Raw genomic sequence first — 17,650 nt, 5'->3', positions numbered from 1 at the left:
CGTGTGACTATGACATAGTCTATGTCCACCATGTTGGATCGATAAACCTGGAAAGGAAGTTGCTTGGCAAATTGGCATATGTGTAAACGATTGCAGTTACTACACGAAAAAGCATTATGAGACCAGGGAGAAGAATTATGACATACAAATGAAAGCCAACATGCTCTAAATCCAACTCTCTGGTTCAACCTACACTTGGCAGTAACCACTTGGTGAGGGTATTAAATATATGTACTTCAACTGTCCACCATGCAGACACCAGAAGTTTTTTTTTTGTTGACCGTAGTCAGTTGAATCAAAAACCTGCCAAAAAAAGCTAATGACAATATCAGGAATATGCAACTTCTGATCCAGTTGAGTCAGGTTCTCATCAAAAACTGATCTAAAGCCTGTGCCCCCTCCTTCTGACGTGTTAAAGGGTTAAAGGTTGTGATGACGTGCAGGTGTGACTTCCCAAACCAAACCTACGCGTTCAGTACCGTCAAACCTGATATGTTGTGGGCCTGTGGCGCTGGTTTATCCGCGGTTTGAGCAGTTAGGAGGCGCCTGAAGACTCACAAGACTCTGCACTCCTAAACCCCGGTAAGACTGAACACCGCCTTCTGTGGGGAGTGTTTGTAGTTCACACCCTTCCACTGCACTGACGTGTGCTCAGCCGAGCTAGCTTTGTAAATCATACTATAACAGTTGTAATTTCTCCATTTAACAACAAGTTGAGAACTGACCTTCATTTGAGTACATCATAGCCGCTTCCCTCTGATTATACACTACAGCATGGTTATTATGATGCGTCATTGATATGAGAATATTCCAATGAATCCAATCTGTTTTGGAATGGGCAGGCAAAATTATCAGGAAGGGGGAGGGGGGCGTGTTGGGTGAAACAACAGTTCAGAATTTTCCCTGGGAGAGCCTGTGTGTTCACAGTTGTTACCTGTAATGAGACTTTATTAAGACAGTCCTGTGTGCTTGCTACACATCGTGTTGCATGGAAAAGTCTGTCTAAAGTCTGCAAACGTATTGTATGAAACCACTCTCACAGGTCCAGGAAGTAAAATGCAAATGTTAGGCACTTTTGGCAGACTTACAGGAGGGCTGTGGGAACCTTGGGACTGGATGTTGTAAGGCCGTGATCCACTGTTGTTGAAGTGTTGTTGAATAAAGCCAAAGGAATTTTACCCTGATACATCACATCTGCAATGAATGAGGCTTTTCATTGGCATAATAATTATAATTTGAATACCCAGGGACCATGTTGGCAGGTAAGTGAATTACAGCAGCATATTGGCATGTATAACAGACATGCACTGTAATACAACATGGCACAAGTGACGTCATATGAAAAGCCTATGTACTCTACTGATGTGAATTAAACTAGATTAATTTTTTTTCAATCAATGAGAAAGTCCCATCATATGTTCAATCCTCCATGTTGTCAGGAGAGCATGATGGGAGACCTGGGGAAGAAGCTGGTGGATGGACTGCTGGCCGACCTGAGGAACCTCTCGGCTGAGGCCAAGAAGAAATACCCGGTGGTGCGGCAGGTAGGAAACTGTCGTCTCTTCAGGTGTAACAAATACCCTGTGTGGGGATGACCTCAAAAGTGACCAGCAGGTCGATTTGAGTCTTCCATAAATAAACAAAACCTTAAACAAACAAAGATAGTGTTGAACAATACATGGACCTGGAGTTGACCTATTGCAAAGGTTGCAACATTACATGTGATGATAAATGTGTTCCATATTTCACCCCCACCCCCAGGCAGCAGAAGGTTCTGTTCTGAAGATCCGCACCATCTCTGCCAAGGAGGAGGATACAGCAGCAGGTGGGGAATCTCTGTCCTGTAGTCTGTATACTTAAAGTACTTTGTATTCATAATACTCAGGTTTTATCGGAGATCACCACCATTTTAGCATTAGCACAACGAGGCTAATATATATAAAGTTATGTCACAGATACTTAAGCCCAGTGTAATGTTTGTCACCTGCAGCCATCTCTGCTGCAAACCTGGAGGTTCTCCAGCCACTGGTGCTGGGCTGTGACAGTCGCTGCCCCAGACTGGTCCAGATTTCACTCACATCTATACAGAGGCTCATCTCACATAGGGCTGTGTCAGAGGTATGTACTACCAGCATACTTACTAACCTGCAGTAATTCAACAATCTCTTTAAACATCATAAAGATCTATTGACCTTTAGGATGCCTCAGGTAGGATGTGTTTTTTACTAAAGGCTGTAGTAAATTGATACTGGACTGAATCTGTCAGCTTAGACTGTAAGTGACCTCAAGTGTTTGTTTGTTTCTCAGGCTGGAGCAGAACAGATAGTGGCTGTGCTGTGGGGACTGATGGAGGCTGGGATGGAGGAACTGAAGGTTCTACAGACCATCCTGGTGCTGATCACCATGTCTGGCAACCTGCACCATGACCCACTGGCTAAGGTAGGGTCTTCCTTCGCTGACCTCCCATCTCAGCTTCCATTTACAGCTTTTGACTGATGTTTCTGGGTATGTCAAGAGTTGAATATTTATCAGGAGCTGCATTAGCCTTGAAATTTTCAAAAGATCTGCAGTAATTGAAGATATATCTTCTCCAGGCCATTGTTGTGTGCTTCCGGCTGCACTTCAGTAAGGACAGTTCTGTGGCGAACACGGCTGCAGCGACCGTTCAGCAGGTCGTGTCTGTCGTGTTTGAGCGGCTCGTGGTGGAGGACGGAGATGACAATCCTAACACAGGTAAGCATTCCTTAAGATCAGGCACTTATTTCTTAACATGCTCCTCACCACAGGTATGACTCCTTGGTACAAGAACTAGGGCCTTTGTGCTCTCCTGAACTTTCAGAGTCTAGAGTTAACATGGTACTTTGTCCTTAGATAGTGCTCTAGTTGGAGCTTTTTCGTGTGAATCTTGAAGAAAAGTTGAAGACAAAGCCAAGAAGTGGCCTTCCTTCAAGTGTAATAATTGTGTTGTAAATGATTGATACTGACTGTGACCTCCCTTGAAGAATACTGTGCAGTTTTGTTATATCATATTTTTGTGTTTCAGTAAATTCTGAAGTTAAAGAGAAAACAACATCAAGTCCCCGTCCAGGTAAGAAGCCACCTGTGTCGCTGGGGCCGTGTGCAGCTGATGCCTACCTGCTGTTCCAGGTGAGCTTCCTAAAGGTTACAGGTTTATGATACATATGATATAAAACATACTTCTCCTGCAGGGCATATTATTGTTGTTTTTGTTGCCAACAGCCCTATTGAGTGGTGATGTTTGTTTGTTTGTTTGTAGGACCTGTGCCAGCTGGTGAACGCAGACAGCCCCTATTGGCTGGTGGGGATGACTGAAATGACACGAACCTTTGGCCTGGAACTGGTGGAAAACATCCTGACACAGTTTTCACCAGTCTTCTTCAGGGTGAGAAACTCAGTATAAAATTCACCAAAAAAACATGTCTTGACACTTCGGATGACCAAAATATGATCTGCAATCTTGAGATAAAAATTGTTGATAATTTTTACTCCTTTTTTTTCAGCATCCAGAGTTCAGTTTTCTGCTGAAAGAACGAGTCTGTCCACTTGTCATCAAGCTCTTCTCACCCAACATCAAGTTCCAACAAAACGTGGCGGCTCCGAGCACAGCAACCACCGCCGAGAAACCGTACTTCCCCATCTCCATGCGGCTGCTCAGACTGGTGTATGCTCTCATCAGTAACTACTACACTCTACTGGTCAGTATCTCAACTGAATTTCTTCATAAAGGAGAGTGAGATTTTCCTGTTGCTGTCCCAGGTGACAGAGTGTGAGATGTTCCTGATATTTTCTTGATGTGTATGTTTTTGTTTGTTCCCAGATGACGGAGTGTGAGATTTTCCTATCGTTGTTAGTGAAGTTCCTAGATGCAGACAAGCCCAGCTGGCAGAGGGTTTTAGCTGTGGAAGTTTTACACAAAATCTGTGTACAGCCAAATATGTTAAGGTAAGGCAGAGTCATGCTGTTCAACTGAAAGAAAACCAAGGGAGTTTTTTTCCTTTATATTATTCAAATCTGTGCATCAATGAGAAAGCAGAAAGCACCATGAAATATGCCCCCCCACTGTTGTACAACAGATAGTTTGACTATTGTTTTTTACCCTTTCTCCTGTCCCAGATGTTTTTGCCAAAGTTACGACATGAAACAGCACTCCACAAAAGTCTTCCGCGACCTGAATGCAGCCGTGGGATCGTACATCCAGACCTTGTTCCTCCTGGCACCTGCAAACTCCGCTAGCTCCGGGGGCAGCAGCCAATCAGGTGAGGATGGCTGTCATAAAGCAATTAACAATGGACCATGTGAACCATCTGAGAGACTGCAACCCTTTCCAGCAGCATGCAAGTGATTGAGTCTCAAGGATGCATATACTAGTATCTGACTTGGAGTCTGACCAAATTTTAAGTATTGTTACAAGCTGGCTTATGAAGGCCTGTCTATTGTACTTGATGACATACATGTGTGTGTGTGTTAGTAAATTCATGAACTTTCTGAATGTTCTTCCCAGGTTCTCAGGGGACTGGCAGTGACAGCAACCCCCCTGCAGTTCTGGGGGGTCTGCCCGTGTCAGGGGGGACCACCCCACCACCAGCATTTGAGTACAGGGGGATGTGGATCCCACTCTTGTTCCATGCCAGTGCAGGGGTGGCCAAACCCACATTGTAAGTAAATGTGATCTGTTACTAGTGTTAGTGTAATGTCAAAGGTACCTACAATGGTTAGAGTTTAAAGTTTGACATGATAGTATTTAGCATTTAACAGTTACTACGTTCTCCTCTCACCCTTGACATCCAGGCCTTGTGAAATCTGTGTTGTATAGTTCTTTTTTCCACTGACTTATATCTGTCTTTTCCTCTCCCCCAGTCTTGAGATGCTGGACAAGACGGACCCACCAGTGATCCCAGAGGGGTACGGCCTGTCGGTTGCCTTTGCCTGCTTACTGGACTGTGTGCGCAGCATCAGCACCATCATCTCTGACATCCTCCCACAACAACCTGGCGGGAAGCTGCCAAAAATCGGGAAGAACAAGAGCAAACAGTTCGTCATCCCGAGTTCTCCACAGCAGCTGGAACCAGGTAAGGAACTCCACTGAAAGTTACTCAACTAACTTCTTATCACCACTTTTGTAATGAAAATAATATTGGATGCAAAGGGTGTGATAGTGATACAGGTACAAAGGTGAAAATTAAATTTTATCTCAGCTGTTATGTGTAACAATAGTTCCTGTTCTGTATTTTCCAGCTGACCAGCAGTTGTGTGAAACGTTAGCCACTTCCTCATGGACCAGTGTGCTGGCAGCCCTGTCCCTGCTACTGGACTCCAGGTCAGTCACATCTCCCTAACCTATGATCTCTAACACCAAACCTCTGGTCTTTAACCCCTAACCTCTGATCTCTAACCTTTAACCCTAACTGATCTCTAACACCTAACCTCTGATCTCTAATCTCTAACCCCTAACCTCTGATCTTTTAACACCTAAACTTTGATCTCCGACACCTAACCTCTCATGTCTGACATCTAACCTCTAACCCTTGAGTACCTGTAAACAGGCATCCCTGTCTCTGCTCCAATTTTATTATTTTCTGGTAGAGGGGTTGAAGTCTGCTATTTCTGATTTCTTGTTGTGGTCCCACCAGTATGGATGAGAGTGCGACCCAGTCCATCCTGCAGGCCATCCAGACGTTTGCATCCATCTGTGGCCAGCTGGGCCTGACCGTGCCGCGTGATGCATTTGTGACAACACTGTGTAAAGCCTGTCTCCCTCCCCACTACGCCCTGACCATCCTCAACACACCAGGGCTGGCTGCCGTGTCCAAGGAGAGAGGTATGGGTTTGTTTCAGGGCTGGACATGTCCCTGCATGTTCAGGTTACCGGTATTGCAGGTAAAAGCTGTTCAGGTATTATGTTTCCCTCCACCTGGGAAAGCCAATCTTTCCACAAATGAGGCATATCTCAATAAATACATGTAAATAAATTATATATAAGTAAAAAGAAGTATTCATGAGGATCTACAGCCCCTGGAATCTGTTGTGGTGCAGGTAAACATTGTTGTGTACCTCTGCAGGGTTGATGCGGACATCCAGTAAAGACTCGTCCAGCCAGCATGTACACAACAGCACGCTGGGTGACCAGGTCGTCGCCGTGGGAACATCACTACCCACTACATCATCCTCAGCCTCCGCACAGGTCATGGTCAGTATCTCACCAAGGTCATGGGCAGTATCTCACCAAGGTCATGGGCAGTATCTCACCAAGGTCATGGGCAGTATCTCACCAAGTCATGGACAGCATCTGTAGGGTCATTCCAACTCAGTACCTTTCTTTCCAGGGTTAATTGGGCTAAAATTTGTGATTGTGAATAAAGGGTTTCTCTTGTTAGGATAATGAGTTGTCATTGGACCTTATACCATCTTAGGTTACCCACCACAGTTTTATGTCATCCTTTTATGTCATCATGTTTTATTACACATGTATTCACAGTTTCAGGGTCTCTAACCACAGTTTCAGGGTCTCTCACCACAGTTTCAGGGTGACCTGTTACCTGTACTTAATCCATGCTGTTTCCCATTTCCAGCTGACAGTTAAGAACATCCAGTGCATGCGGTCACTCCTGGATATGGCACACTGCCACGGACCCATCCTGGGAACAGCCTGGCACCTGGTGCTGACTACACTACAGGTGAGGTGTTACAGCTGGTGTCCTTAACTCTGACACTGATCCCTAATCACACTACAGGTCTTTACCTTCTAAGTTCTAATTGGTAGACACAGGTAAACAGAGTGAATATACCGGTAGTCAGACTCCTGTTTCCCTCCTACCTCTCTGTTTTTATGGACTCTTGCTGAATCATTATTACACTCATCTTAGCACCTTAAGTAGAGGATACCAATAATTGTTCCATCCTGCTGCAGCACCTGGTGTGGGTTCTAGGCCTGAAGCCAGCAGCTGGAGGATCCCTGAAGGCCAGCACGACTGATGCTCCCAATGCTGTAAGTCACGGATCTTTGTGGAGTAGTAAAAATATTGGCTGTTTCTCACTTGATATTTGATTTACAAGCTTTTTGCTGTGAAGCATCTCCAAAAGATTAAATTTAAAAAGAAATCATTTATCTGATAATGAGTTTGATGACAATGTTCCTGTTCTGCCCACAGTATTTCCAGCTCTGATCACTTCTAAACTATGATCTTTCTGCCAGGTTCTGACGACGACAGTCCTGACTGACTTGCCAGTTCTCTCCAACATGCTGTCTCGCTTGTTTGAGAGTTCACAGTAAGTGTAGAACAACAGACAGTCTACTATATTCTACTTTTTGTCAAGATTTGCAAAGTTTTGTGAGAAAAAAATAATATTTTTGTCTGTTTGCAAAACTTAAAAGCAAAAGTGTTATTTTTCCCACAATGAAGGCTGGAGTATCCAAGTGCTACTGTAGCTACTGACTATAAAATATTTCTTGTATTGCAGATATCTAGATGAAGTTGCAATCCACCATCTTATAGATGCTTTAAGTAAACTTTCTCAAGAAAGTATGGATGCTGCCTTAGCCAACAGGGTTGGTACCACGTCTTTGTTTGTATGATGACCGACGAGTATTGAGCCAAAAGTCATTCCAGAGAGTGTACAGTTAAATTTCACACGTTTAAACAAGCACACTTTCCTGTCCTGTAAAAAGACACCTTGTATTGCAGGAGCCGTCCCTGTTCCCTGTTGCAAAGTTACTGGAGACGGGGCTGGTTAACCTGAACCGGGCTGAGATCCTCTGGAGACCAGTCACAGCGCATCTGTTAGAGGTGAGACAGCTTTCTCTAAGGTTTATGTATAACCACCTGAGGGTGGGTGTGAACAACAGAAAATTTTGCTTAAATGGACTGAGATGAAAGTCTTGATAACTGTTATGTTTGCAGGTATCCCAGCATTCCCATGGGCAGCTGCGTGACTGGGGTGCGGAGGCGATTACCCAGTTGGTGAAGGCGGCGCTCGCACATGACTACGAACCCCCGCTCAAGGACAACAAGGTGAGGAACACTAAATGTCCATGCATGTGTGTAGTGTATTAAGTGCTGTTTGTTTGTGTAGTATTTAGTATACTGTATGTAGTGTAGTATGTGTGGTGCAGTGAATGTGTGTAGTATAGTGTATGTAGTGTGTGAAGTGAGTAATATATAACCAGTGTTGTTTTCTGTTTCAGAAGTTACAAGGTTTGCTGCTGACTCCTCTACAAGAGCTCTGCCAGAGCAGCCATGTGGACGTGCGGCAGAAGCAGCTGGACTGTGTGCTGCAGGTTCTGCAGAACAACGGCGACAACCTGGGGCACGCCTGGCCTGTTATACTGGAGGTGCTGGGAGCTGCCACAGATCAGGGGTAGGTCAGGTCATAGGTTAGGTTAGGTCAGGTCAGAGGTTATTTCAGGTCAGGACAACCTAGGGCATGCCTAATGTCATATGAGGTAGCTCAGGTAGAACTTATAGTACCTTGTGATATTTTCAGGGAGGCATTAATTCGGACGGCGTTCCAGAGTCTGCAGCTGGTGGTGACGGACTTCCTCCCTGCCATGCCGTCTGTCTGTCTCCAGGTGTGCATCACCGTGGCAACCAGGTTTGGCCTGCAGAAGAGGGAACTCAACATCAGCCTCACTTCCATTGGCTTGTTGGTAAGGACCAATCAAGAGGTCAATTACCAGTTACATTGAAATCAACTTGGATTTTTAGACAGCTTTATTCAAACCCAAAGTGCAGCTACAAAAATGACCATATTTTCAGACAGTGTTGTTTGTATCCTCTCCAGTGGAACATCTCTGACTTCCTGTACCAGAACAATGAGAAAATCCGTAGCGACTTGGAGCAGGACTATGAGCAGCCTTCAACAACAACAGGAGGTAAGGATAACTCCTCCAGTACTAGTTCAGGTTCACCCATTAAGTGAACTCCTTCAATGTGTGAGAAGATGTGTTCAAGAGAACTTTGATACTTTTTATGTATGGTACTCATAATGTTATCATGTTTGATATGATGTATTCATTTTCCTTTCTGATATTGAAAGACAACTTGTAAATGTGCCTGTACTCCTGCTGGATGTTTGTTTATTGTTAAAACATTTATTGTTGCTATAGAGAAGTCATTGCTTGGCCCATCAGACAGCCTGTGGATGTGCCTGTACTCACGGTTGGCAGACCTGTGTGTGGATAGCAGGCCAGCGGTCAGGAAGAGCGCCTGTCAGACGCTGTTCTCCACCATCCAGGCGCACGGCGCGCAGCTGGAGGCCACCACCTGGGAGACTGTACTGTGGCAGGTGTGGGCAGGTCTTATGTTGTGCCTTAGGCCACTCTTATCTTATTTATTAGTTCTGAAATAAAGATGCTTTGATGTGGCACGTATGATTAGATATTACATGTCCATCATCTTCTGATCATTGTACCGTGTGACTCCACGGAATACAAAGAGCATAATATTAAAAGTAACATGTGAACATGATGTATCCCATCTGCAGGTGTTGTTTCCCCTGCTGGACCGTGTGAAGGCAGCGACGGGTCAGGTGGAGAAGGAAGACGACAAACAGTCCAGCAACAACACCAACATCCTCATCCACCACTCACGCGACACGGCCGAGAAACAGTGGGCCGAAACACGAGTTCTCACGCTGGCCGGCGTGGCCAGGGTCTTCTGTCACCGCCGCCAGGCCCTCGCCCTGCTGGGTATGGACAGCTGTCAATCAAACCACTGTCCTCTGTCTGTTACAGTAGAACTTGTAATACTCAGAACTATTACAGGGCCTAAAGCTATTGCAGAGTTTGAAGGACTTTTTAAATGTAAAACTATCATGATTGTAAAGTCATTCTAGAGTCAAGAACCAACAACTATTGTCCATATTGAGTCCACATAACCCAGTAGAAATAAATTTGATTGATTGATTGATTGATTGATGGATGGTTGGATGGATGGATGGATGGATGGATGGATGGATGGATGGATGGATGGATGGATGGATGGATGGATGGATGGATGGATGGATCGATTGATCGATTGACTGATTATCTGTTCCAGATGGCTATCCTCGTGCATGGGCCCTGCTCCTGGAGCATGTGGAGTCTGCTTCTCTCAGCCCAAGTTCCGAGGTTTCTGTGGCGGCGCTGCACAGCTTCCAGGAACTGCTGGTGGGAGACCAGGTGCCTGATGCTGTCAGCAAGACAGATGGGCAGGAACAGGCTGAACAGGGTGAGGAAATCTGTATTTTTTTATTTAATTTACTCAAATTCATCTTATGATATGAGACACCAACAGAAAAAACTCAGAAAAAAACATCATTATTGAGCCAAAGGTGCAGGGACATCTGCACTACCTCATTGGTCTCTTTCACTCTCTCAACTTAGAATACTTAACCTTATTTTACTGTTCATCATCCCCTGTAGAAGCAAATTTTGTCGTACATGTAAAAGCAAACATCATGTTTCCGATGTAAAATCTCAGATGACAAGAACCAGCTGTGGTTAAACGCCTGGCACACCTGTTATGGTATGTACCATGTTCTGGTTACATGTTTCCTCCTGCTGTAGAAGCCTCTGATGACCAGAACCGGCTGTGGTCCAATGCCTGGCGTGTCTGGTACGGCATCGGGACCAGCTGCACCGTCCTGCCGCAGCCAGGGGAGGTCCCTGTCGTCCCGTCTCAGCAGTTCCTGGCTACCCTGGTGCAGATCTTCCCTCCGCTGTTCAAACACATCAGCCACCGCTTCGTAGCCAGTGACCTCGACAAGTTTGCCAAGGTCAGCCCCTTTAGGTGCTACAGATGGCTGTGTCAGTAAATGTCCATGCTGGTCTCTAACTACTGTTTTCTGTACATATGGTACACATGTATCTAACTGCTGTTCTCATGCTGTGCCCCTCAGGTTGTCCAGACAGCGGTGTCTGTGCCTGTCCATGCCGATGCCTCCCCATTCCTCATCCCCCTGGGTGGGCTGGACTCCAACCTGTCCCCACTGCAGGACTCTGTACTCAGGGCTGTGGAGGGGCTGCAGAAGGTAAGCATATTCTTCTGGTCCCACCATTGAGACATCTTTTATTTATCTGAACCACGTAGGCTAAATTGGCTTGATTTTTTATGTTATTTGCTGGTAGCTCTAGTTCTACACCTAGCTCAGTACAGATTGTATCTACATTGTATGTGCTGTTTTGCACACGTAGATGGTCTCTAACTGCTGTACAGATGGTCTCTAAATGCTGTTTTGCTTACAGGCAATCTCCGTGGGGCCTGAGCTGATGCAAGCGATGTACCCTGCTGTGTTTGATCTCCTGCTGACCTTCGTGCAATACTCCTGCCAGCCTCCCAAATATGGGACGTTGGAGACAAGATCCACTAATGGACCTGACAGGAATTCGCAGGTGAAACTTCCAGGAAAGGTCATGGCTGTTTTCAAAATCTTTGTGTTTATGACAGTACATCTGTGTAAAGGTGTCTATAATAGTACATGTATTATGATAGTACATGTATTTTCAGTTTGAATTATTTTATGATCACATCTATACATGTACATACTGGTGTTTATATTGAAATAGAACTTTTTTTACAGGTTTTTACTGTGTTTAATACAGCTAAAACCATGAAACACAGTGTAACCTCTGATCTTCTGTGACCTTCAGGTGCAGTGGGTGACCTTGAACTACTCACCATTCTCAGAGAAGTCGCTGGTGGTGGTCGTGGACCTGTACAAGAAAACAGCCTGCCACAAGGTGGTAATACAGGAGAGTGTCTTAGAGAAAATCATCAAGGTGAGATCAGAAGCTTCTTAGTGTGCATTTACGTTACAGACATAAATTCAGTCCTTTTACGTGCACGCCTGTCCCAGGAGCTCCATGTGGAACTTCATGGCTCCAGTTCTGGGACAGAGGAGCCAGGAAGTCTGCACTCTCTATGGCAATGATTATTTCACATGCCCCCCCCCCACCTAGCCTCACTAACACTTATTACATCCCCTCCCAGGTTGTGCGTTTGCCCCTGGGGCTGAAGTACGCCTGTCCCAGCAGCTCCATGTGGAAACTCGCCGCCCAGTCACTGCTGCAGGTGCTGGAAGTCGGCTTACCTGTTGCTAGGCAACCCACGAACGCACCGGCATTCAGCACGATGTGGACGCAACTCGGCCTGGCACTGGACGACTTCCTCTTCTCCAAACAGTCAGTTTACCATTTGTAATAGATGTCTGCATAAACCTTGTCATACCAAACTAAATTAAGAATGGAGTTTCTTGATTTACTGTGACAATAAACAAAACCAAAGCTAAAATTAACCCTCCCCGCTGAAGTAGCCTTTTGGCACCAAATTTGTTGCATGGTTATAGCAGCAGTGGAAAGGTTAAACATGGATTCCCATTATTTCTCCTACAGCCCAGCCCCCCCAACCCTGTCGGTGGAGCAGCATCAGAAGGATGAAGCCATCGATGTCCAGGTTATGTCTTGACACCTGTCAATCATGTCTCTGCCCAATAGATTTTGATCCAAGCTTGGTGACAGTGACATTCAAGTAGCTTCATGTTAGTTTTTGAACGATATATTGATTTATATAATGTTTTGGTAAAAGACTTGAGTTGCTTTGGGAGAGAAGTTAATGTATTGTGTCAATGAGTCCGTGTGACTCTCAGCATGTGTGTGCATGTATGTCTGTGTGTGTGTGTTTGTGGGTGTTTCTGCATTGCAGTTTCTGTAAGTTCTACTAGAAGGTGCTTCCCGTTGAGGGGGTGATGTCTGCCCTCTCTGACTGCCCTGTTGTTTCTGTGCCTAGATGGTGGAGCTGATGAGACAAGACATCCTTCCGCATGCTGACAACATTCCGGCACAATTCACTCGGAAAATTATCTCCCTGCTCAACAAGGGATCCATTCATTCCACCACCTTCGGGATACCAGGTATAGGTCTAAATTTTCTGTTTATTGCAATAATAATTGTTCCATTTTCTAGGTCCCAGGGCTGAAAATCTAGTAGAATGTAGTTCTTGATGTGTTATTGTGTGTGTGTGTGTGTGTGTGTGTGTGTGTGTGTGTGTGTGTGTTAATGTGCATGCTTGTTTGTGATTCCTCTCTTCCTTTATTACCCAGAAGGAGACATGTTGGTTCGACTACGGGAGAATTTCTCCCGCGTGTGTTTCCAGACGCTACTGGAATATTCCTTAGCGACTGGAGAAAACTCTGCCGGCGGTGGCATCACAAAACTGGCGCTGACAGCCTTCTTACAGCGAGCACAAGATGTCCTGGTGAAGTACACTCAAGACGAGAGGCTGAGTGGGAAGTTGCCACTGCCAAGGTGTTCTTTCCTCCTTCTTTGATATTGAATTCTGACAATCAGATACTAGCATGAAAGGTTGTAGAAGTGGTTTGGAAAGTAAGGCTGCCTCAATAAAATGTCAGCCTCTTTCATGGAAGGGTTTCAAGACTAGTTTGCAATGTGACAATTATGGCAATTATGACATGATTTGTTTTGCTGAATGCTTTTGTTTCATTCAGACATCGAATGACAGAGGTGACCTTTGTGCTGCGAGCTGTCACAACCCTTCTGACCTCCCTCAAGGTCACTGCTGCTGACAGAGGTATGCTCAGTATTTTACTGCTTCTTACCAGCGTTAGGCTTGACCTTTGATTTACTGTATTTTAGTTATCTCAGGAAACTACTGGTATGCTTGTTTTCTTAGTAATTGACCAATCTGAATATTTGTAATATCTAACAATGTACATTTAACCCCTAGTTGATGCTGCAGTGTGGAACCAGGCAATCCAGCTGTACCCGGCACTGGTGGAGTGCGTGACGTCGTCGTCGCCACAGCTCAGCGAGGCCCTGCGGGAAACACTTCACCTGTACGCTGACCTGCTTGCACCCCCACAGCGCCCCCCGGTGGCAGACATCAGTACTCCAGCCAGAAGACCTGAACCCAAAGAATAACAGTTTCACCAGTCTTGAGAAATTTGTAGATGCCACTTTCCTTTAACCCTTTTGAAAAGAGGTTAACCTGCTGCCTGCACTCAGATTGGGAAGGGTTAAAGTTGTAAAATGGAATCTTTGGAGGATTTTAGATAATTCTATATTGCTTTCATGATGCTGTAAATAGTAAGATTATTTAATCTGATGCAGAATTAAATTGATTATATGTGTCTTAAATGTGTAAGTATGTTAGAACAAAGGCAACATACTATAGTGTTAAGTTCTGGTGGTACAGACTTGACTGTTTACATTTATGTTTATGGTTTGTTCACGCTCTTGGTCACCTGTTAACAATCAGGTCCTAAAAAATGTCAAGCGAAGCGACTGTTGTCAGGGCAGAGTGCATTCCAATGTATCCTAATTTTTGTACAGGTGAAATAAGGAAGCAGATTTTCCATGACAACTTGGCAAAAAATGTCCAAACAAGAAAAGCTTCTTTTCCAGATATGAAAAACAAACATAGGAAGAATCTGTTTCGTTTTGTTTCTCATAACTGGTAAACTGCCTCAATGTGTATAACACACGTGTACATGTAAGATCAGACTGTAAGGTTTAACTCACACTGGGATGGACCCCTACTCTTTTCAATAAGCCTTTAGAATGGAATGCAATGCAATCTAAGACTAAGTATTGGCCAAACTTGCCTGAAATGCCTGTTATGGGCAGAACTTTGAAAAAGGTTTTTAATGATGCCTGATGTAAGATTTATCTATCAACCATGTCCCTGCTACCTAATGCCATAAGCAATAGGGAAATAGTAGCCAAATGGCTACTTCAACTTCAGTGTGCTGAATTCTCTGATGAAGATGAGAGATGACTCTGGTTGAAGAAGTTTTTTTTTCATGCCAACAGTGTTGTGCAGTGGGGGGCAGGGCATGCATCTGAAGACATTTACTCCCTGAAACAGGTACAGACTCTCCTCTCAGGCTCTACTTTCATGTTCATCCTCCAGTTTGACTATACTTATATGATATCCTAGAGCAAAATGTGTGATTGATGTGGGCTAACCCTTTAAATGAGGAAAGGTAATGAATGCATTTTTGGGTTAGTTCAATTTTCCAGTATTCCAACACTTGCTGATAAAGTTACTGCTGTGCCATTTGACAAATTTGTGGCTCAAACTGTAAATTTGTGAATATATGGCAACCTCCTTATGCTCATGACAGAATTTGTGCGATTTTTTTCTCATCAGTCTCCAACCTACCTCCCACCCCTACTGAACCACACACATTCAGGAACTCCCCATGACTTTGCTCCAGACCAACCAAGGTCGGCACTGGGTGGAATCTGTCCTATTCTACCTCCAGTTTGCTCCTCTGATCTCATCCAGGACGAATATGCCTTTCTCGATTTTTATTTTTTTCAAACATTAGACGACCAGTAGGCAACGTCAATGACCAACGCCAACCTTGCTCACACTCACAGGCTAACTCCCAACTATGGTCTGAAGAAGGTCCAGAGGCCATGGTCAGTTCTGTGGCTTTACGGAAAAAAAGTTCCCTTCTCCTGGTGCTTAAAGGGGAGGGGTAATCATAGATTAGGAAGCCAAAACTATGCCAACTTTTTCAGTAGGATCAGTGTGCCTTTACAGCCTGAGTGTGTAGAGTCGGTTGACAAGCATACAGACACGTACATGTACATACATGTATGTATTCCCTGCTTCCATCGGGCCTGTTAACACTCTCAGTGAGTCAAACTTGTATCAAATATTGATGATTTTTATTTAGTGCGAAGAGATTCTGTTCCAGTCAGCCAAGCTTAGTCCAATGCCTAGAGGTGATCTCTTGACCTTACACTCAGCAAATTGGTTTTAGAAATAAATGGTTTGTCACCGCCGAGGATAAAATATTGCCCCAGAAGTCTGTCCCACACCAGTTTATTGGATCCGATCCAGCAATGAGTATTGTACATTTTCAATTTGTCTGAATAAATGTATACTGGTTAAGGTATTCAAGATGTGTTTGTGTTTTTAAAGAAGTCGTTAACTTTGCATTTTTATATATATTGACAATGCAGACATTGAGAAATTGTCTGGGCAGAGAGACACAACACAACAAAAACTTTCTGACAAGTTTATCTCTGTTTCAGGCAAAACATGTTCACAGATTTACACAAGAAAGTCCAGTCATGGAAGTGATAATCTATAGGGGTTTTTTTTCTGTCACACATTTATGATGGGGTGTTCTTGGGGGGCTGCCAGCTCTCTATCTTGGGGGGCGTGGTGGTGTAGGGAACATAGTTCTCCTTGCTGTTCCCTGAAAAGTTGATGCGATGTTCCTGCTTGAATTTGGGGTTGGTGAGAGGCACTTCAGTTGGGGGGTGCTCTCCGATGCAGTGTATCCAGCGGTGCCTGGAGGAGACACAGGAAGGAAAAGTAAGATGCAGGTTTAACTTTCATCCTAATCTCACAGTCTCATTGGTTGAACTGCTACTTATGATAAACAGTCAGGATTGGTCTATCCTGCCACTGCTGCATAGGAGAAATACATGCTGCATGCTGGTTACTAGAGCAACCTACCATTCTGGTGGGATCTGGCTAGCATCTGGCTCCCACCAGCTCTTCTGCTTGTCTCCAAACTCCACCCACCGATGCCGGGCTGCAGACGGGGAACACAACAAATCAGTCCTACTGATACGCAGATGGGAACACATATATATTCTTCTTCATTGTTCTTATATGCTGAGGGCTCCTAACACAGTACATAGAGATAACACCGCCCCCCCCTCGATAACTTCTTCTCTGTCGTTCTGCTTTTATGTCACATACACAGGTATAATCTTTGGGAAACATTTGATTAATTAGAGTGGGCCTCTACACTATAGTGTCACCCTCTTTACATCGCGCAAAAAACTCACCATAGAAATACTTCTTGTTCTCGAAGTACTTGTTGCCAAACTGGTCCACCCCTACCAGGGTGCCTTCCCGCAGGTCTCCCGCTCTGAAACATGGGACAGAATCAAACATAATTCTCGATACAAAGCTGTAAAGATTATGTGAAGGCTCGCCCCCTTCCCACCCATATATCTGTGTTTTGGTTGACGTCATGCTCGTAAGCTATAACGATATATTTCCAACAAATTATGGTTTAACGACATAGTTCGACTTAATCACAACATACTGAAACACTTGTACTGACATCAAAAGTTAAATCATGCACTGTATGTTTTCGACGACGCGACTTGTATAAACGATTATGTTTGAAGGTCACAACGCCGTTACGTTAGACTCTCTAGCTCGTGAAGGCAACAACAATTATCAACTATTTTTTTAAACGACGTGGTAGAGAATATCTCCACACCTTAACAGTGTCCACACGGATCCTATGACCCCGCCGTTGTGTCTCATGACGCTAAACGCGTTCCGGACAAGATTGACGTAAGGACTGATGAACCCCGCCATCTTGACCCCGACGCAGGGAGGCCGAGCGATTCCGAAGATTGCCGAAAGCCTCACCGAGCAACCGGGCACTGATCGGTTTCCCGAATATGACGTCATGAATTGCTACCACATTGGTTGTACCATGGTTGTACCTACGCAGCCTGTCAATAAGATTTGTGTCTCGTCTTCCTCTCTCTCTTCGTTTGTCCTGTTTCCTAAAGGGAAACGTCAAACCATGCTTTATTTCGCTACATGTAAAAAAATCCCCCTCAAGTACCTGCAATAATTCTATGAACTGC

The 17,650-nt window shown here is 44.6% G+C and overlaps 2 protein-coding genes across 4 annotated transcripts; one reads left to right on the top strand and one right to left on the bottom strand.

The window, feature by feature from the left end:
• Window positions 1-548: 548 nt before the first annotated feature.
• Window positions 549-15,952, top strand: LOC109477386 (protein MON2 homolog). 3 transcript variants are annotated; one of them, XM_019778633.1, is made up of 38 exons: window positions 549-582; window positions 1,440-1,544; window positions 1,762-1,825; window positions 1,991-2,118; window positions 2,308-2,439; window positions 2,595-2,733; window positions 3,044-3,147; window positions 3,278-3,403; window positions 3,522-3,716; window positions 3,839-3,963; window positions 4,135-4,277; window positions 4,523-4,676; window positions 4,879-5,090; window positions 5,257-5,338; window positions 5,652-5,839; window positions 6,081-6,208; window positions 6,591-6,695; window positions 6,929-7,006; window positions 7,214-7,287; window positions 7,480-7,567; window positions 7,704-7,805; window positions 7,920-8,030; window positions 8,204-8,376; window positions 8,503-8,665; window positions 8,800-8,890; window positions 9,125-9,303; window positions 9,502-9,706; window positions 10,056-10,226; window positions 10,565-10,773; window positions 10,897-11,028; window positions 11,243-11,389; window positions 11,648-11,776; window positions 11,988-12,178; window positions 12,389-12,449; window positions 12,783-12,906; window positions 13,096-13,300; window positions 13,501-13,583; window positions 13,740-15,952. In XM_019778633.1, exons 2-38 carry the CDS (start codon window positions 1,446-1,448, stop codon window positions 13,931-13,933), a joined length of 5,034 nt encoding a protein of 1,677 aa, XP_019634192.1. In that variant the 5' UTR covers window positions 549-582; window positions 1,440-1,445; the 3' UTR covers window positions 13,934-15,952. The 3 variants fall into 3 exon arrangements, with proteins under 3 accessions (XP_019634192.1, XP_019634191.1, XP_019634190.1); XM_019778632.1 differs by having other exon boundaries at window positions 11,243-11,407; window positions 13,099-13,300; XM_019778631.1 differs by having other exon boundaries at window positions 11,243-11,407.
• Window positions 15,953-16,030: 78 nt separating this feature from the next.
• LOC109477387 (NADH dehydrogenase [ubiquinone] 1 alpha subcomplex subunit 12-like) lies at window positions 16,031-17,468 on the bottom strand. Its single transcript, XM_019778634.1, has 4 exons — window positions 17,272-17,468; window positions 16,829-16,911; window positions 16,491-16,569; window positions 16,031-16,322 (listed from the first exon to the last, which is right to left on the bottom strand). The coding sequence occupies exons 1-4, from the start codon at window positions 17,466-17,468 to the stop codon at window positions 16,142-16,144; spliced, it is 540 nt and encodes a 179-aa protein (XP_019634193.1). The 3' UTR covers window positions 16,031-16,141.
• Window positions 17,469-17,650: the final 182 nt, after the last annotated feature.

This window comes from Branchiostoma belcheri, unplaced genomic scaffold (assembly GCF_001625305.1).
Source record: "Branchiostoma belcheri isolate BF01 breed outbred unplaced genomic scaffold, Haploidv18h27 scaffold4, whole genome shotgun sequence".
NCBI lineage: Eukaryota > Metazoa > Chordata > Leptocardii > Amphioxiformes > Branchiostomatidae > Branchiostoma > Branchiostoma belcheri.
This window is presented reverse-complemented; position numbering and strand designations above follow the sequence as displayed.